We start from the raw sequence: 21,895 nt of genomic DNA, 5'->3' as shown, positions 1-21,895 counted from the left end.
CCTTTTGTACCTCCTTTCTCCAACCAGAAACAATTGTCTGGCTTTTAGAAAAAGTAAAATACACACATATTTTATGTATTACTTGAAACAGCATTTCTGTTAAGGTAGATGATTGAAAAATGACCTTTCAAAAGTTCATTCCAGTTACTCCTCCTAGTAACTGATCTGTGACTCCTCTCTCATATCAAAGAGGGTGATGCTGTTCTCTTCTTTAGGATTTGTGAAGCTCAATTTCAAGTCTATATTACAGAAAGCATTAGGTCTTTGCATAGAGACAAGTTGTTTTTTTTCACTATGGATTAGTTGTGGAAATGTATTTTCTAACTAGCCATGCCTGGAGGAAATTAGAAGTGATTATGTAACTATGATCCATCAACATGGAAATGAAAATCCGAAATTAATATATTCTTCAGTAAAATATAAATCAATCTAAATTTAAGTTTTAAAGATAGAGTTACACCAAAGGTACTCTTCTCAGACAGATTTATCCACCGACCTATAATGGTCAATACTTTGAGAACCCACGGTCATTCTTATGAATGATGGTAAAAAGTGACTGAACCTTCACACAAGACTACCCAACATGCTTCTGAGTTATGAGGAAGACACAAATGATGAACAAAACAAAAAGAAGAATATGAATGCAACAAACCATGTGATATTATTAAAAATACCATATGCAAATGAGATAAATTTTGTACACTAATAATAAAATGTTTTGGTAAATACAGTCTTCAAATTAACAACGAAGCTCTTCAGCTAGTAAGTCTTTTCCAGTCTTGGCTCTATGTTTGTGCAATCCACACTCTTGAAAAACAGAAAGGAGAAACTCAAATTTGAGATCAGCCGGAATGGTACCTGTGGTAGTATTTAAAAACTCTTCCATATCCCCCAGCCCAAGAGTAGGGGAGTTCACTTTGATTTATTTTATTCTTTATTCACCTGGGGTTTTGTTTGTTCTTTTGTTTGAAGACAGGTTTGCACTCTGTCTCAGAATGTCCTAGAACTTACTCCAGAACCTCAAACTCATAGCATGCCTCTGTTTCACCCTCCACAAAAATGAGATCACATGTTTGAATTATGAAGCTAGGGAGAGACAGTTGTTTTTCAATCCATTTAAAACCCATAAAAATTAAAAGATAGCCTATTTTAAAAGAGGCCAATAACGTGTTTAAATTTTACAGAGAAAGAATACTATTTTTAAAAGAAAGACAATAGGAAGATTAAAAAGAGAAAGAGTGTTTCTCTCTAAATCAGTAAGATCATTGGACTGGTATAAAAAGTGATGGTAGTTTCCCATCATAGCTATAAGCATTGGCCCAAAGGCCAAAAACATTTTCACACTCATGAAGTAATTTTATTATAAGCTTTTATGTACACGTACTCTTTATTAAATGTATAAACATATTTACAGATTTTCCCAGGCCCCATTTTTTTTCTAGAATCAATACTTATAAGTAAAGATGCCTTCAGCACCTTTCAACTCTAAAGTGGATTTAATTCTATGAAATATTTAGAAATTAAGAAAACAGGAAGGAATTCTCAGGTGGAGGTCAATTAAAATTTGACATTTTCAAATTTTATGTCTCATGGACAACCATTACAAACCAATGTAGTTACTCAGAAGTTCATATTAATCAATATAGTTTTCTCCCAGAAAATAAGACATTCTGTCTATAAGATGGACATTTCTATCAAATGTTTCCCTTCCTTAAATCCAGAACACATTCATTTACACATATCAAGAACAGATAGAAATACAGAAAAAAAATCTGGAAGTGAAACACCAAAAATATAAACCAGGATTGAACTATTTTTAAAAAGCTGCAAAGATTCTATTAGGCTTAAGCCTCCATGATGAAAAGAAAAAGTTAGTACTTGAAAACCGAGATACATTGCATAACACTCACTGACATCCCACCCAAAGCTATGATATTTTTATTCTCTCCTTCTAGATGCTCCTTTAATTTTTAAAGTAGCTTGGTTACAAAATCTTATCAAACTCCCAGAGAAACAAATACAAAACATGCTGGACATACAGATGTCACAAGCACAGAAGCTTGCGGGGACATTAGCAATTTAGCAGTTAATATTGCTCTCTACTGGGATAGACAGACAAGGGGCCTGTGAAGACTTTTATTTTGCTGATTCTGGTACAGTGGGGAAACCGTGTCATGTGACAGACATCAAATTTGACATAGGTAATCTGTTAGGTTCTCCAGTGCCCAGATTTGTTTGTTTCAGGTATATAATACTTTTTTCACCTACAGAACAACCTGTATCAGTATTTCCTTATAGTTTGAGAACCAATCATCTAGATTGTACTAACATGTACTTATCTCTAAGCTGCTATAGAAACTTTATTTGTTTTCCTCTGTCAGCTCAGGAGAAACAAATATGTTGGCTATGTTGTCTGACTCTAATTAAATTGCCTTCATTAAAGAACATCATCATGTCCTCAGCTAAGTTATGGTTCTTTAACATGCATTGGCTGTCCTACTATTGAAGTGTCTTTGTAAAGGAGAGAGAGCTTCCTTAGAAGATTTTCTAAACAGCACCTAGAACACAGTAGGTTCCAGGCTCTAAGGAACTATGTGGTAAATGTGTACAGTACATAACTGAATGACTTACTAGGAAAAAGAATTTATACAATGAATTTAACTTTGGCTCAGAGCACAACAATTTCAAGTCAACTGTTAAGTATTGTTTGACCAATTATGTGCCAGAAAACACATTTGCCCTGGTCGCTGTCTGTTATTGATGCATCAGAGGCGTCACTGTATTGATCAGTGTTTGTTTTGTTCCATTTTCCTCTTCCCAGTGTTTTGTTTAACAGAGAAGGTCCTATTTTTCAGGTACTATGAAGAACTGCAAAGGTCAATGCGTATGACTTCCAGCACACAGTTCTGGTTAAGGGCAGTGCCAATAGGAAGTCTTTGGTGATTGTTTGATTTCATGGGGTATATTTTAAAAATTCAGTCTTTTTTTTCTTTTTTTCAAATTTCAATACAAAAGCATGTACATCATATCTCTCCTGACTCTAGTTCTCTTCCTCCAACCTTCCATAATGCTCTGTGTTCCATCCAATTTGAACACTGAATATATTCTTTTAAAACCATCTTTCTATAAAGAAAGACAGTTCACTTTCTAGCCATTGAAGAATTAATTACCTCTCTCCATATCTGGCTTATATTTTTTTAAGTGAAAAAGTTACATAGAATTTTTATTTTAGTAAAGAATACTTACCTTTAAAAACATTTAAAAAGACAGTCTGTATTTCCATCATCGTTATGAAATTACTATAGCAACAAAATTACATTAGACTTTCTGATTTCTCCATGGTGTCCTTAGACAAATAAACAACCCAGTAGACCATGTTAAACGCCCCAAAAGTGACTGGGAAGAGAATACGAGCATATTTGTCTATTTTACTTGTGCCAGATCCAGAAGGTGGTGGAGCAGAGGGAGGGGGTGTGGCTGACACATTCCCAGCCACAACTGTCGTATTCACTGTTGTCTTAATTCGCCCAAGTCTAGATCCAAATGCAGGGCGAGTAGAAGCTGACCCCAAAGAAGCTGGCCGCAATGTGCCATGAGGAGAGGGTGATGCTGCAGATGAGAGACCTCTGGCTGCTGCAGATATAGTCTCAGCTGCATTTGCCCTGCTGAATGGATTTGGACTGGAAGCTAAGTGGGCCTTAGGTGTGGCTTCAGAAGACTCCTGGACAGCGGTAGTCTTGCTGGAATGGTTTCCCACCTCAGTTCTGCTGTTGACATCTGGTTCTGAGTGAACCAAGGCATTTGTTCTTTTCCTCATGTTCAAATTGGCATGTGTATTCTGAAAAGACACATTTAAAATCACATTGATTATGTAATTTGATATAGATTTGTATACAACTCAAAGATAAAATATGTGATTACTTGGGTCTATAAAATAACCATTTAAAAATTCTCTGTAGCCATTTAACTAGATATCATTGCTTATTTCTAGCCATATTAAATAATTTCTAGCCAAAGTAAAGAGATGGAGAAATCCAAAGAATTGAGAAGATTAGAAATGGGTGACCGGAAAAAAGAAAAGAGGTCACAGAGACCATCAATTATACATACATAGACATTTATAATTATGACTTCAAAGTCAATGAGTTGAGTTTGAAAACAGAAAATATGTGTGTGTGTGTGTGTGTGTGTGTGTGTGTGTGTAATGGCTCACTTTGGAGAGACAGGCATTTTTATAACTATATTTCTCAGTACTACTCTTAGACATTTTTTGAAGATTCATTCCATACCTTGTGTACTTGTGAATCATGATTTCAAGGTCAATGAGTTGAGTTTGAAAACAGAAGAAAGCAGTGTCACAAACCAGAACCAAAACAGACTCGGAGAGGCTCAGAACACATTCTTCATGTCATTCAGGAGTACGCTTCCAAGCAGATTGCAGCTGAACTAATGAGAACTTGTAACCTAACATATGGCAGCTAATTTCAGTGGAGACAACTGAAATCAAAATCAACCTAAAAGCTGAAGACTCCAATTATGTACCCTGAACTTTCCCTCTACAATTTTTAAATCCCATTTTATAAAAAAGAATAATCAATTTTAACTTATTCTATCATATTATATACATCAAAAAGAACAAAATAATGTTTGAAGTATGTATACTATTGCTAGAAATAAATTATGTATACCCACATATCATAATATAAAAAGAATATAAGACAAGTAAATATATTGAAGGTTAAAACTGGACAAAATACTAAGCAGAAGCAGAGTGATGGCTCAACCAGTAAAGGTATCTGCTGACAAGTCCAGTGACTGGGGTTCCATCCCCAGGACCCATGTGGTAGAAGGAAAGGACCAACTCTGTAAAGTTCTCTGATCTCTACACATGTGCACACAAGTGCACACACACACACACACACACACACACACACACAAACCTATACATACATGCAAAATCAGTAAATGGAAAGGAAAATAATTGAAAGTATGTGGAGGAGAAAAGGAAATGTGGGATTATTAACTGAACAGAGTAGAAGTGTGTGTGTGTGTGTGTGTGTGTGTGTGTGTGCAAGTACATGTGCATACGCATGTGTGTTTCTTCAGCTTGATAGTTTTGCACTGTTTTTTTCCACAAAAAGTTGGGGTGTGTGTAGAAAGCCATATTTTCCCTAATGCTAAACATAAAGATGGATGATTTCTAACTCCAGTTGTACAATAGCAGGGACTGAATTTTCTTTCCTCGTTGAAATGATGAAAAGACCTAGATAAAATATGCAAAACAAGTCATTATCGGAAGACACTGATGTCAAACAACACAGAATGAGAGTCGCTGAGAGAGAAAGAACTAACCTGATACTCTCCATACTGTGGTGCAGGAAAACAAAAAGTAACCCAGAAAAAATTTAGCAGATCCCTGGACTTGAGAATGTGTGGGGACTACCAGTAGCTAGCATTGACAGGACAAAGAACTTAAGAAACAAAGGTTGAAGAAAGATCTCCAAAAGTCTAAACAGAGCTATGTTCAGTCAAGAACAGCTGATGAGCAAGAAGTATTTCCCCAAGATGGGGGGGAAAAAGGACAAAGTGCAAAAGAAAATTATACTTGACAGGATCCCAGACACAAGTATAAAAAACGAGTGTTCCTATTTAAGTGTCAGTATCAACTCAGAAAGGCTTTACCTGAGGTGTATGGGATGACCAGTTCTAAACTGTGACAGTAGCTCTCATAGCCCTACTGATTATTCATGAAATTTAAAAGCAAGATCAGAAGATGAAGCTGAGACCAATAACTTATCTGTTCTCCAGAACAAAGTAGAAGAATATTTAAGAGCCTCTTAAAGATTCCCTCTAGACAAGTTTTATACTAGAACATCCTGAAGTCCTGTGAATTTTATACTCTCTGTCGTGAGCTGGTTACAAAACTGACTACAAGCCACAGTGTGTGGCTTTATAGCCATGCCCCATGCAATGTGCACACTCCTCCCCCATCAAGAGATGGAGTCAATTTCGTCATAAGTTGGCTTCATCTTCCTTTAGCCAATTGTGTGCAGTGTGGTAATAATGATAGTATTGTCATATACAAATCTACCTCGAGAATTCTGATTTGAATTCATCAAGCTTAAAGCAACCAAAACGGTAAAGAAAACACCCAACTTAACTTGTAGGGTAAGAGAACATTGGCCCATAATCACTTACCCCAATGAGACCAAGCAACACGTTGACGTGTCTGTTCAAGCTAAGAGAAAAATGTAAACAGCCTAAGCAAGCTAAATCAACACAAGCAGAAATTTCACACTGATCCATAGAATTGAAAGCAAAAGTAAATATTTATTGTATATACATATCTATTGTCAAGACTTATTAGGAAGCATTGTTCCTTCAACAGTTTAACATCTGTACACTAGTAAAGCAAGGGTTCAGACAGGGGGTGTTTCCAAACCTCTCATGAGGAGAAGTACTTTCAATTTTTTAAGCTAATAAAAAGGCTGCTTTATCCAGAACCCATAGAGGACCTTCAGGGGGTACTGTTGCCAAATGTCAAATGCTTGTTAAATGACCAAGATGTGTGTTGTTTTTCAGAATTCCATTTGAGCTTGGCAAATGGAATTACAGTCCTTTTCAGCTGGGAGAAACCTTAGTGCCACTTTACTTTGTTGAGAAGGAAAATAAGACCACAGTGGTCTTGACTGGTTGGAAGTCATACCAAATATTACTGTGTTAAATTTGCTGTAGCAAATAGCCTTCTACTCAGAAATGTGATGGAGACATTCAAACATATATCATTCAGAAGTTTACTCAAGGCTTGGAAATCAGAAGGATGCTATATTTTTTCAATATTATAAAAGTGTATGGATCAGGAGACCATTCAAGGGATGATAAAAAAAAGATAAAACAAGAACAATGACACCAACACAAAGATTAGTCATGATGACAAACCACCAAAGTACTGAGGAATCCATTCCTCTCCAGCATAGGACTAACTAGAAAAATTATTGGTATTGAAGTCAAGTTTTGGAGCAAATGAAAGGTCAGTCAGTGTGATTTTTCATTCACATAGAGTTCAGAGAATTCTATTAGTATTCTACAAACACACAGTAGTTTCCAACAAGGAGCTAAGCATAATTTGAATAAAAAATGATTTAATTTGCGATCTTTTTAACACTAGTCACAATAGCCTAAAGGGAAAAAAACAAACAACTTAGTGGGACAGAGATGGGAGATGGCAGATTCAAACACGACCAACAAATTAAGCAGCAAGCAGAAAATAGGATCAGATCCAAGCAATCCATCAGTCATGTATGTGATCTGGCACAATCTCTAAAGAAGTATTCTAGCTCAAAAAAAAATTCATCTCAACTTATTACTCTACAGTGAAGATGTAAAGATTAGGTTTGCAGAATGAGACCAGCTACATTCATATTCTTTGCCAGAGAAGCTAATGACGTTTAATAAAATGTAATTTAGTACTTCTAAATTAAAAACTAACAAGGCTAATAATGAACAGGTTTATCTTCCAGAATATCAATGAGTCAGATACATACAAAAGAAGAATCAAATAATGTAAGGACATTTATTCAGGGCTACTAGAGCAGGTTTCAAGGGTGGTCACATGTCTCATTTTAGAAGGAAATAAATAAGTCTGGTAGAGTCACTACAAATATGCCCAGCGATGATTAACTAAAATCTATCAATAGTGGTTTTAGAAAGTTCTCTCTTACAGAAATGAAAAAAACATCACTTCCAAACAAACATGCTAAATATTTCATAAATAGTTACCAAGGGATTCTACCACATACTGAGCTCCAGAATGTAGAAATGAAAACATTGAATTCCCAATTTATTATATTTCATTTCCTCTTAGTGTTAGCATCTAATCCAATATTTGCATTTCCATAAGCTACAGAAATACCTTCAATACCAGGGCTGGAACAAACACCTACCTTCTATTTGGATTAACCAACTGCTTCCGAGATCTTGGACAATTCATTTTCTCTGTTTCATATTTGAGGGTTTGAAACACTAGGATGTTTTTGAGATAAGTGGTTATGTGGTCAATTTTGTTTCAGAATTACTGGTGTTTCTTTTTATTCCTAAGCATTTTATATATTATATGTGTCCCCAGTGAGAGAAACTCTATGTTGGCAACTTGAACAGTCAGAGCAGAAATTCTCAGCTTAGTAAAGTGGATGTCTCCAGAATGATGTCTGGGGTTGGTTTTTGTTTTGTTTTGTTTTGTTTTGTTTTGTTTTGCTTTGTTTTGTTTTGCTTTGTTTTATCAGTTTTGCCAATTTATCCTAGAGAAGGAAAAGGGCAAAGCAAACCCAGTTAGCTTTCCCAAAATCCAAACACTGAGGTGGATGAGTCTCAGTCAATGAAGCAATGGGGTAATATCATACTGTAGTCATCTAAAGTGTTCATAAGAATACGCTCAAAGGCAGTAAAACACTCTTAGACTGTATTTGTAAACAGTTCATGTGTTATTTATATGATCTAGTTTTCTTTTTTTAAACACTGGCTAACTGGTTAGGACTTCAATCCTCAAACCAGACATAGCTGAATTCCAATATATAGTCTGTTATTTTATAGTTATGGTAGCAAGTTATTTAATCTCTCAAAACCTCAGACCCCTTGATGCAACCAGATTAATAATGTGTTTTTTCTTATACTGAATAAATGAGACCATATATATAAGGTACTTAGCAGAACACCCAGCATGCAGTAAACATCAACTAGATAGTGTACAAGTTTTTAATCTAGCTGAGGTCAGATAAAAAGAGTCAGTGTGCAAAATAAAATAATCAGAAATTAATAATCATAATACATAAAAATTTCAATATTCTATTTCAATGATCTATAATTTTTAACAAAGTTTCTAATAATTAGAAAAGCAGATGGATATTAAAACATGGAATAGGCTCTTATAAAGTCATACAAAGAAAGTATGTTGGTAGCTGAATAAGAAATAAATGTGAATAAATACAAGATTACATTCATAGTAAAGATGAGAATTAACTTATGTGCAAAGCAAATACAACATGCCATTTGGGGGAACTAGAAGCACACTGAAACAAAGATGATAAAAATAATGTAGTTCTCTCACAGCTGACATGAAGCTCACGGGCTTTGGCTAACTCAGGCATCACAATCAATGCCAAGCTCCATGTAGGAAAACTGTAACAACAAAGATCAAAGTGTAAGCTATATATAGTTGCATAATTATATTAGATTCTTGTCTCTTTTGTATTTTGTTATTGGTAAAACCTAAATTCTAGTCATCAGGAAAACAAAACTGGCTAGAATACAGCTATAACTCATGTTCCCTCAGAAAAGTATACTTCATAATACTATGATAGGACAGCATTAGCTTATAATTCCAGACTAGTTAGCCCACTCTCTAAACATAGTTGAATATTAAAAAGAATTGGAACTGTGAACATAGTTCTCTGGTGTTTTACAATTAACTCTTTCCCTTATTTCTTATTTCAGTTATAGTGTTCAAAAGAATGGAAGGATGAGGTCAACAGATATAGGAGAGTAGAAGACAACAGGCATCAAAGAAAATCATAAATACAAACATTAATAGTTTAATATCTGCTATTTAAACTCTGCCCTTCTCAAATTCCTATGGGCTCCCAGGACAGAAAACTAGCTGGAGACTAGAAGGACCTGTCCTGGGACCATAGGCCCACAGGACTGAGTCCAAGGTAAATGACCTTCATATGGGGCCACTCAAGCCAGCCTGGGCAAAGAGCAAGGCCCAGACAACCATCAGACTTGAATCATAGGGCCTGGATAGAAGCTAGCCTAAGATGACCACCAGTCAGGCACTATGCAAGCCTGGGAGGGGTGGCAGATCATACTTGAAATGATCTCTGCCATGTGTCATGATGCACAAGCAGGGCACTCCTGAGACCAATCCTGAGACAACCCCAGACACTGAGAAACCCCAGGTACCACTAAGAAAAGAAAGAATGTGGTAGAGAAATGAAAGAGAACAAACAGAAGGATGTGGGCACAATGAAGAGAGGCAGAACTGGAGAGTCAAGGATAGTGAGGAACAGCCTGATGTGAGTAGCTGGTAGTAAGGAACAGTCTGATGTCACCTGGGGCCATGATGGGGTGGGTCCTGGCCTTTGCTGCCACCAGAAGCCACATCTGGGTCCTTCCCCTGCAGTAGCAGGGCTCTGTTACCACCAAAGGCCAGGCAGACATCCTGAGTCTGGGGTGCCATCTGGGGACATGTTGATATCTGAAGACTGTGCAGAACTGGTCCCATGCCATGCCTCTGAGCACCATGGTAGAGCTGACACCTGGAGGTGTGAGATAAAGAGAGCTAGCCTCACCCTAGTCAGCTGCCTCAAGGACATGAGTTTGAGAGAGCTGGCCCTGTCACTTCTCTCCCCTGCTGTGGCATGGAAAAGAGAAAGATGCCCTCCTCCTCCCTCAACCCTGACCACCTGCAGCAGGTGAGAGACCTGGTTCTGGAGTCATAAGAGTAGGAGAGCTATCCTTGCCTCTCATCTGCTGCAGCACTCAGGAGAATGTGCCCTGCACCTCACCTGACTAGTAGGGTAGTGCTGGTCACAGTAGCAGAGCGAATACATGGGGTGGGTGTGTTGCTGGTGAGTCAGCCCTGAGAGTGTGGGAGCAGGAGATATGGAAGGATGATCTTCATGACACATGGCAACAACAGAACATCGAAGAGGAGTCTCTGTGAGGTTCTAGTACTGATAGAGTAGCAGAAGCCAGAGACCTCCTACCAGACCAATGAGTCATTGCAATGAATATTTGCAAGCAAAGATGTGTAGATGAAAAAGAGTATACATTCTCCAAATTGACCACATACTCAGTCACAAAGCAAGTCTCAGCAGATCAAAAAATGGAGGTAACTCCTGTATCTTATCAAACTACCATGGATTTAAACTGGATTTCAACAACAGAAACAACAGAAAGCTTACAAACACATGAAAACTGAATAACTCTCTACTGAATAACCATTGGGTCAAAGAGGCAAAAAAGAAAGAAAGAGGCAAAGAAAGAGGCAAAGAAGAAAAGAAAAAGAAGGAAAGAGAGAAAGAAAGAAAGAAAGAAAGAAAGAAAGAAAGAAAGAAAGAAAGAAAGAAGGGAGGGAGGGAGGGAGGGAGGGAAGGAAGGAAGAAAGAAAGAAAGAAAAGAAAGAAAGAAAGACACTAGAATTCAATGAAAATGAAGGAACAACATACCCAATTTATAGAACACAATGACAGTGTTGGTAAGAGTAAAGTTCATAGAACCAAGTGCCTACATAAAAAAATTAGAGAGAACTAACCCTTTGTTTCATTGATCCTCTGTATTATTCTGTTTCTATTTTATTTATTTCAGTACTCAGTTTGATTATTTCCTGTCATTACTTCCCTTGGGTGTGTTTGCTTGATTTTGTTCTAGGACTTTCAGGTGTGCTGTTGCTAGTATGAGTTCTCTCCAATTTCTCTCCAGAAACGGGAAACAATCTAGATGTTCCTCAAGCAAAGAATGGATTTTTAAAAAATGTGGTACATTTACACAATGGAGTATTACTCAACTCTTTAAAAATGACATTGTGAAATTTGCAGGCAAATTGATGGAACCAGAAAAAAATCATTCTTAGTTAGGTACCTGTCAGGAGCCATAATGAGACAAGCAAATAATTAGCAGGTGAACATCCTGAAATGGCTTGCCTTGGATTATTATACAATCTACAACAAGAGAGGCCTTACAGCAAGACTGTAAGGGACTTACTTTAGGAAAGATTCCTGCTACTAATATGCTTTTCCTGTTATTATTATCATCATTATTATTAAACATATATAACAATCACTAAGCAATAGCACACCCCTTTGGAGCAGATCTCTGTAGATCCACGAAGATGTACTGTCTTGTGGTGATGCTATATAGACAAACAGATGACTTCTTAAGTCTTAATGGTGATCCTATAAGAATTCCTAAAATTATATCAATGATTATAAAACTCTTTTATAGTGGAACTGCGATTAGTTCCCTTTCTGATAGTCAAAACTACAATGAGAACTCTGACAGTTTCCCAAGCATCATCAGCTAATTGCTCTTAGATAGTAACCAGACTTTCTCCTACTCAGAGTACATTCCAAGAAGTTGTAAAACAATTAACTAAAGGTCGCTAAAAGGGAACTCACGATTTATTATAGGTGCTAGGACAGAAGACAAAATATTGCCTGGGTTTATCTATACAAAACTTCACTAAGTTCTTAGTTTATAGTTTTAAACCTTCAGTGAACCTGTGGAATTAGACAGGTGATGGATGTTTAGCCAGATAATCACTCCTAATGGATATGCATGAGGACATTCTCTGTTGTAAACTTCTATTTCAATTTATGATTTGATTTTCGGTGTGAACTTGTGATGAACTTTGTAACATGTGACCATGTACTCTGAAAGATGCATAAGTACTGAAGACAAAGACAGAGTAGTAGAGTAGTCATAGTAGTAGTCGTAGTTACGTAGGAAGTCCCTTCCTTTCTTTTTCCCCTGCCTAAAATTCTTTCCCTTAGAACTTTTCCCTTATTAGAATTTTTTCCTTTCCCCCACTTAGGAGCTTTCCACTTTTCCCCTTAGATAGCTTTCATAGGAAACTTTTTACACTTAGTAATGAACTCTATAATAACTTCTCTAAGTGTTTTTTCTTCCTGTGACCTCAGGCTAGCAGACATAAGTCAGGACCCAGCAGTTCCTGCTGAGAGGGTACAAAGGCTGTTTACTTAATCCTTTGTTGTTTTTGGGCTGAGGAAGTGCCAGAAACTGCTGCTTCTGGCCTCAGAGGATAGAGAGGGCAGGCCAGCTACAGCAGCATAGTAAGTAAACTTTTCTAGCATAGATAAGTAAACTTTATTATACAGCAACTCTAAATACCTTGTAAGACCTAAGTCTTACCCGGAGTCTTGTAAGACCCAAGGTCTTACCCCTGCCAATGCTCTTCCCCCTCTGCTGCCTCAAGAAGAACCAACAAGAAGGAGAAGAAATAAGACTTCTCTCCCACAATGCTGGGGCTGCCCCCCCCACCCCCTACCCCCCCCCCCCGCAGGTACCCAGACCCAGAAATAGAAACATGATATGTACTCACAAGTAAGTGACTATTAGCTGTAAAGAAAAGGATTCTCATGCTACAATCCATAGACCCAGAGAGGACAAATAATAAGGAGGACTTACGGAGGATGCAAGGATCTCCCTGGCATGGAGAAATAGAATAGATTTCAAGTGTAGACTGGAGGCAGGAGGGCATAGGAATAGGAGTAATTGAGTAGGGGGTGGCAGAGAGAATACTGGGAGAATTGGGGGCATTTCAGGGGTGAGGTAGAAACCTAGTGCAATGGAAGCTCTAGGAATCTATGAGGTTCACATTTTGTAAAACTTGTAGTAATGGGAGAGATTTAGCCTGAACTTGACATTCCCTGTAACCAGTCAAGGCCTCAAGTGGCGGGACTGGGAAACCAATCCAGCCACAAAACATCTTTCATGCAATTTTTCATGCATGAAAAATGTACTGGGACTAGAACCTACAGTAATCAACATCAGAAAGAGAAGAGAGACTTCATTCCATAACTGATGGGAATAGTTGCAGAGTCTCACAGCCAAATATCAGGTGGAGCTTGGGGAGTCCTGTGGAGGAGGGGAGGAAGAATTGGAGAAACCAGAGGGCTCAAAAACACAACAAGAACAAAGCCCACAGAATCAACTGACCAAAACTCATGTGGGCTCACAGATATCAGGGAGCCTGTATGGGTCTGATGTAAGTCCTCTGCATATATGTTATAGTTGTGCAACTTGATGTTGTTCTTCTGGGATTCCTAACAGTGGGAACAAGGAATGTTCCTGACTCTTGCCTGCTTTGAGACCTGTTTCCTCCTATTTGGTTGCCTCATACAGCCTTGATGTAAGAATATGTGCCTGGTATTATTGTAGCTTGTTACCTTGTTATGCTGTATTTGTTTGATATCCCCGGGAGGCCTGCACTTTCCTGGTAGGGGAAGAGGGATGGATCTGGAGGAAATGGGACGCAGAAGAGAGAGATGGGTGCAAGCAAGGAGAGAAAACTGCAATAGAGATGTAGTTAGTATATGAGAAAAGAATAAATGAAAAGAAAAAAAAGAAAATTAGAGGGATCTCATACTCACAACTTAACAGCACAGGTGAAAGCTCTAGAACAAAAAGAAGCAAATACACCTAACAAGATTAGATGGCAGGAAGTAATCAAACTGAGAAATGAAATTAATAAAATAGAAACAAAGAGGGCAATATAATGAATCAATAAAACAAAGAGTTGGTTCTTTGAGAAAATCAACCAGATAGACAAACACTTATTCAAAATAACTAAAAGGAGGTGAAATAATATCCAAATTAATGAAATCAGAAATGAAAAGGGAGGCAGAACAATAGATACCAAAGAAATCCAAAGAATGATGTTATATTCCACAAATTTCAAAAATCTAAGAGATGGACAATTTTCTTGATAGTTACTACTTATCAATGTTAAATGAATATCAAATCAACATTTTAAAAAGACCTATAACTCATAAGTAAATAGTAGTAGCAGTCATTAAAAATCCCCCCCCCAAAATCAACAACAATAAAAAGCCCAGGCCAGACAATATTAGCACAGAATTCTACCAGACTTTAAAAGAATAGATAATATCAAAGTACTCCACAAAATATAAACAGAAAAAAAACATTGCCAATTTCATTTTATGAAGCCACAGAAACCATAAAGACTCAAGAATGAGAATTGCAGACCAATTTCCCTCTTAAATATTGATGCAAAAATACTCAATAAAGTACTCAATAACCAAATCCAAGAATACATCAAAACGATCATCAACCATGATCAAGTAGGCTTCATCCCAGAGATATAGGTAGACTGGGGCAAATGGGGACAGGAACAGAAGTGATCAGGTGTGGGGAGGATGGGAGACAGGGTACAAGGAGACACAACTGAAACTGGAAGTCATCTTGGGGAAGAACTAGAGCAATGGAAACTCTCAGGAATGTAAGAGAGTGACCCTAGTTAAGACAGTTAACTATGGGGAATACTGAGCCTGAACAAGCCATTTTTTGTAACCTGGAAAGTCTTCCAGTGGATGGATTGGGAAACCAACCTAGACGAAAAAACAAACAAACAAACAACAACAACAAAAAACCCAAACCTTTGACCTACAATTTATCTTGTCTACAATATATACTGAGGTAAATATGGAGCAGAAATTTTGGGAATGACCAACTAATGACTAGCCAACCATGAGACTCATGGCCCATGCCATGAGAGGGAGTCCACCCCTGATTCTGCCTGGAGGACTAGGACTCAGAGGCTAGATAAAATGATGACCTTAGGATAGAACTAAACATGTCACGATGGCTCACATAGACTGAACAGCCAACCAGGGAGCCTGTGTGGTCCAACCTAGGTCCTCTGTATATATGGTGCAGTTGTATAGTGTGATCTTCTTCTGAGACTCCTAATAACGAGAGTGTGGCCTGTCTCTGATCCTTCTGCCTTCTTTGGGACCCTGTCCTCCTACTGGGTTGCCTAGTCCAGTCTTAATATGAATGCAGGTGCCTAGTCCTACTTGATATACCATGTTTGGTTGATATCAATGGGAGGCCTGCCCTTTTCTGAAGAGAAATGGAGTAAAAGTGGAAGGGAGAAGGGAGGGAAGATGAGGGGGGAGTATGAGGGAGAGGGAAGGGAGGGCACTGGAAGGAGAGGAGGGAGGGTACACAGAGACAGGGATGTAATATCCGAAGTAAAACGACAACAACAACAGCAACAAACCAGTTCTCCTGCTACTGCCAGGAACCTAAAAAACAAAACAAACACAAAACAACAAAAATAAATGCCGAATCAATCTTTTCATGAGGAAAAGAAAAGCAAAAAATCAAACAAACAAACAAGAAAACAAAAGCAATATCTAGACAACCTTGTAGTCCTCCTGCTTAAACAATTCTCGTTGGAGGTTTTTGTGGAAATTTAAACATTCTAGGTAGTGCGGATACAAACAACGTTGAGCTACTGCAAGGTCTTTGTTAAGAAGGAAGCATTAATTTTCTTCACATACTGTTACCTGTGTTGGGAGAAGGAACATATTTTTAAATATACTGTGGGGCTTGCACATTGTCTTCCTAAGTGATTAACATAGCTCAGATATTAGATTACCCCAAGTATGTCTTGATAGTTGTTTAGCTATTTTTCTATGTCAGAAGGATACAGTTAGCTGCCATGTTTATTTAATCTACTTCGGAGTTAGCCCCAGCTCTTTTTTTAATCACCCAACATTTTTCCCTAAATCTTTCTACCTCCCTTCAAATTATGACTCATGTATTGCCAAACATGTGTATTGTGTTTTAAAATGTGTGTTTACTTAAATATTAAAATGATACCTGACAAAATGATTTGTAATTTTCTCTTTCTCCGTATATGTATTTAATCCTTAAAGTGGAGGTCAGGTAGATTACAGCTGAAAAAAACATTGCAAAGCAAACATGACTCCCATAGATACAGTAGGATAGTAGACTGCATATTAAAAAGAAATACTAAAATGTTCAATCTTTTGGTCAGAAACAAGTGGCTGATGTTTGAAAAGGCAGCTATGTCTTTCCATGACTTGGGGATTAAACAATGTATACAAAAAATTATCATCTTGAAATATGTATAACTCTGTGTGTGTGTGTGTGTGTGTGTGTGTGTGGTATGTGCACATGTGTGTTCATTTGGGGGCCAGAGGAGAATGGTTTGGTATCTTATTCTATCATTCTCAATCTTGTTTGGAGGGGCAGGGTCTCTCACCTAACCTGAAGCTTGATGTTTGGGATAGGCTAGTCAGTGAGTTTCCAGGATCTGTTTCTCTACTCCAAACTTAGGGTTACAAGTATGTATGCCCATTGCCGACTTTTATGTGCGTATTAAGAATTCCAACTCAGATTTTCTTGCTTGAATATCAAGTGCTCTTAAGTACTCTCCCCAGACTTTGGCTACTTTGACAGTTCTTCTTTCTTCTACCCTTCTCCTTCCATTTTCTTCCACCTTTTCAATCCCCTAAGACTAGATAGAATAGAGAGAGGATAGAGGGAGAAGGGGGTGGCATTATCCTTAGACTACTTCTTGCTGACTAGGGGAGTCAGGTTCCTCCAGGCAAGTTTGATCTCTGCTAGTAGGATATCTAATTTTGGCTTCTTTCTTCTTTGTACATGACTAACAAACTGTGACCAACAGCAACCAACCAACCACCAACCAACAGCCAAGAACAACATTCCCTATTGGGGACCTAGCATTTATATGCCCTCTGAAGAGCCCTCAGAACCACAGAAAACAAATGCAGTTGACATAATCACACCCCGAGTGGGGCAAATCATAGTCAGCTGCTATGGGAAATTTGAAGAAGCCTCATATCCCACACCTTGGATTAAAATAAACACATATTCTCATAATATTTCCGTGTTTTTTTCAAATAAACCAAAATTTTCACTATACCCCAGCCACATAAATATATATATACTTTCATATACAAATTAAGTATTTAATCTGAAAATGTGGAATATAAGTTTTCAAAAACAAAATTGAAAGGTCAACTAAACTCACTCCTTTAGCCCAACATAATCAAATTTTGAAAATAATTTGTTGCAGCCTCAAAATATTTACCAAATTACATTAAAAGTCATGCACTATTTATATAAGTTTTATTCTTCATGTTCAGTTGATATAATTTGATCACAACAAAATTGTGCTACAACAAATATTCAGAAAGACTCAGGGCCATGCCAACCCTTTAGGAAGCTGTCATAGCAATAGTCTGAGTCACAGTTTTATCTGCGTCAACAGACACCAGGAGTATTGCCTACAAAACAGTTATTCAGCAAGACTGGATCCCCAGTACACATAAACAGAAAACAAAACAAAATAAAACAAAAAACAGACAACCCCCCCCCAGTAACCTAGGATATCCCTTTACAATAGAGCAGTTAACGTGACATAAAGTTGTCTGTGATGAATTAAGCCACATACTGAATTTCTTTGAAATCTCTGTCATTTTAGTCTAAGGAATCCAAATATTTATATACTTTTAACGAAGTTTATTTTTTAGAGGAAAAATTGACAAAATTCATGCTTCATCTACTGTTAGATATTGCTGTCTAGGAAATTTTTATAAAAGATCTATAATTAACATAATAATCAAAAATCCCTCATTGAAGAGATTGACTAAAATCCTCTATTGATTAAGTCTATAAGTTTTTACAGTAAAGCCTAACTTTTCTTCAAGCTATTTCCCTGGGCATTGGAGGAACAGAGGGTAGAAATATTTAAAAACAAAATGTACCCAATAATTATTAAACATCATGATAATAAGCAAATACCATTAAGAAACACCAATATGTGAATCATAGGTACATTGCTTCACCTTTGAGCTAAAAAGGAGTCCTGATCAATGCGACAGTTAGGCTAAGATATTAAAGAGGGAGGCTGAAAGGGGCTCAGGGACAAGGGAAGAAGGCACCTAGACATGACAGGAACATATTTTGAAGATTTGTTTCAGTAATGGAAGGATGAGGAAGAATGAAACTTCTGCTTGAGAATAAAAATGTCAGTTCTCTTGACTTTCCAAAATATTTCTTTCTTTTCTGTCTTATTTTTCTCTTGAAATAACTTTGCACAATGGTGTCCATGCTACTCAAAATAATATCTCCTAACAGCTCTTTCCAGACAGAAACATTGGGTCATCACCAGTATATATCTCTACAATTTACTGAGACGGTACTAAGGGTCAAGATACACTAAATAAAGTATACAAGACATTTCAGCCTGTTGCTATGACTCATGGAATTGTATTAATGCTTTAGTCCTCCAAGTTAGGGTAATGGTGAGAAGATCTTCCAGAGTCACTCAGTTAAATATTTAGAGTCATAATTTGAATTCCAAATGATACTCTTAACCACTTTTGGAGTCCGTTGGAAATTGTAAATATATATTTCGAAGAACCTTTTTAAGCACAAGTGCATTTTCCTGAGCTATATCTACACGATCCAGCTGAATCAGTGACATTAGTAAACAGCATGATTATTTTTTCAGATCTGAATTCAACGGTATGTAGATTTTGTTTTGTTTTTAATTTATTTTTATTATAAGTGCATTGCTGTGTGAGGGTGTAAGACTCCCTGGAACTGGAGTTGCAGACAGTTGTGGACTGCCATGTGATTGCTGGGAATTGAACTCAAGACCTCTGGAAGAACAGTCAGCACTCTTTCTTAACCCCTGAGCCATCTCTCAAGCCCGTGTATATAGTTTTGACTATACACTAAATGCTGATTCTAAGTCTTTCTTTCCCAGATAATTACCTCTTCACGTTGATAATACATCTTTCCAGTGTGTATAAAAATGGTTTGTTAACCCTGCTTCCTAGTCTTATTCCCACTCAAAATATGCTATCTTTGTTACTAGATTATCATAAAATGTGTATATATGCTATATAACATATACTCTCTATGCTTCAGCCTACATATTTGTAAATAGGACTTAATTCAGATAACTTGTTCTGCAGAAAGTTTCATCTTAGCAACAAAGACGATTTAATTAAGTAAAGTTTTTCTTTTCTGTTCCTCTCCCTCTTTTTGATTTCTAGAGACAGATCTTGCTACACAGTGCTAGATGACCTCAAATTCAAAATCCTATCTGGTAAATATTGGGGCTGAAGACAAGAGCTATCATAAACAACTAGGAAGTTTTTTGTTGTTGTTGATGCTGGTGGTGGTTTTTGTTGTTGTTGTTGTTGTTGTTGTTGGCTTAATTGAAGAAAGTTCTGATTTTTTTACAAGGGTGAATTGAAGTCACCACTCGACATCTGTATTTTCTGTATCTGATAAAGACTCTTGCATGTTACTCCTAAGACAAGCTTTTCCTAAATGTGCTCTAACAAATTCAATATTTTATTTTATTTTTTTATTTTATTGCATATTTGATTTACATTTCAGATGTTATCCCCTTACCCATCCCCCCACCCAGGAACCCTCTATGCTATCCTCCCTCCTCCTGCTCCTATGAGGATGTGTCTCCAGACAGCCCCTCCTTCAGTTTCTGTCCCACACTTTGTCTCCATATTTGCTTCCTTGAGTATTTTGTAACTCCTTCTAAGAAGGACCAAAGCACCCACACTTTGGTCTTCCTTCTTCATGAGCTTCATGTGTTCTCTGAGTTGCATTTTGTGTATTGCAAGCTTCTGGGCTAATATCCAATTATCAGTGAGCGAATACCATGTGTGTTCTTTTGTGGTTGGGTTACCTCACTCAGGATGATTACATTTCATCACAGCACTTAAAAAAAAACGTTTAGAAATTTACTATACAAAACACACAATAAAGCTGGTGCAAGAGACTGTTCACTCTGTCAAGTTTCAACTTCTACAAAATAAACCCAAACTTCAACGCTATCAAGCGTCAGTGTCATTTTTACATGATAGTATATTAGGTGCTGAAGAAATTAATGTTAGAACCACAGATTATAAATCCAGGTAGACACACTTTGAATCTACTAAATACTACTTGTATACTTTGGGGGAACTTAGTGTGTCTTTGCTTGACAGATATTCAACTCTTGTTTGTCACCCAGAGATAGCTTTAAATCAGTAACATTCTTACTTTCAGACTGGAGAATGAGTCTTAAAACAGGTTCGTTACATATGTAAAGCCAATGAAATTCAGCAACACGTGAAACAATTTATGGGTAAGTCAAATCTGTATACACAGGCATATTTAGCAGAAGGTGACTTACAAAATAATTTATTGTATAAATTATCTCTTCTTAAGAACAAGCTCTTACCATATCCCCAGGCTGGCTTTGAACTTACTATATAACTGAGGCTAGCCTTTGATCTTACTATACCACTAAGGCTAGCCTTTGAACTTACTATATAATTGAGGCTAGCTTTTGAACTTAGATCCTCCTGACTCACCCTTCACAGTGCTGGTGTGACAAGCAGATGACACAACACAGTGTGTACACAACCTCTATACTTTGCATTCATTACAATTTATACACGGAAGCATGGTAAGTTGTTCAGAAGGCATAGTTTGAATTATCATGCTACCACAATGTGGTCCAAATCTACTTTATCTATAGCCAGATAGCATATTAACTGTGTATAACAAATTCATGTGGCTCCATGATACCTCATAGTGCTTACACTGTCAAACAGCTTAAGCCATTTGGGTTTTTTTCCAGGAAATAAATTTACTTGTCCTAAGGGGTAAGCCCCATGGTATCAGCTGCAATTTCCAATGGGGCATTAACAAAATCATTCAGCACTTAATAAGCCTCTCGTGCTGGAACAGCTGTTCATCTGAAAGGAAAAAAATTCTAAAAACTTTCTATGATCCTAAGCTAATCTCACTTGAGCTAGAAAATAAGGTATTAGGCTATTTTGCATGTTCTATCACTTTGTGACAAGAAAGCCAATTTTGCACTTCAGTAAAGGCAGATTGTAAATTTAGCATGAATTGAACCAGTAGCTGAGTTTCAATTTCTGGCAAATGGCTCATCAGTGCATTAATGTATACTACCAAGATAACCACCTCAGCTAGGCAAGCAGGAAAGTAGAAGACACAAACATTCGTGAGGCAGCAAGGGAAGTAGACTCTCTACCAACTCATACAAAACAAATCCTAAACTTCAAAGCTATCAACCATCATTGGTATTTTTACATGATAGCATATTGGCTGTGAAAAAAAATAATATCAGCACTACCGATTATAAAGCAAGGTTGGCACACTTTGACTCTACTAGACACTACTTGTATCCTTTGGAGGAACGTAGCATGTCTGTGCTTGAGATGTGTCCTGCATATACTGAAGAGAAGAGTAAGTA

At 37.3% G+C, this 21,895-nt stretch overlaps 1 protein-coding gene across 11 annotated transcripts in view; it reads right to left on the bottom strand.

Moving 5' to 3' along the window:
* Nucleotides 1–1,337: 1,337 nt before the first annotated feature.
* Gabra4 (gamma-aminobutyric acid type A receptor alpha4 subunit) overlaps nt 1,338–21,895 on the bottom strand; it is a 78,568-nt gene continuing 58,010 nt past the window's right edge. For 6 of the 11 annotated variants that reach the window (XM_028780745.1, XM_028780751.1, XM_028780754.1 and 3 more), the window contains one exon: nt 1,338–3,838. In XM_028780745.1, the coding sequence (XP_028636578.1) occupies nt 3,314–3,838 (525 nt within the window). In that variant the 3' untranslated portion in view covers nt 1,338–3,313. The remainder of the gene's footprint in view (nt 3,839–21,895) is intronic. The other 5 variants (XM_028780746.1, XM_028780747.1, XM_028780744.1 and 2 more) reach the window with 2 other exon arrangements.

This window comes from Grammomys surdaster, unplaced genomic scaffold (assembly GCF_004785775.1).
Source record: "Grammomys surdaster isolate TR1022 unplaced genomic scaffold, NIH_TR_1.0 372, whole genome shotgun sequence".
NCBI classification, from domain to species: Eukaryota; Metazoa; Chordata; class Mammalia; order Rodentia; family Muridae; genus Grammomys; species Grammomys surdaster.
The sequence above is the reverse complement of the archived record's forward strand: the minus strand, read 5'-3'. Positions and strand labels throughout refer to the sequence as shown.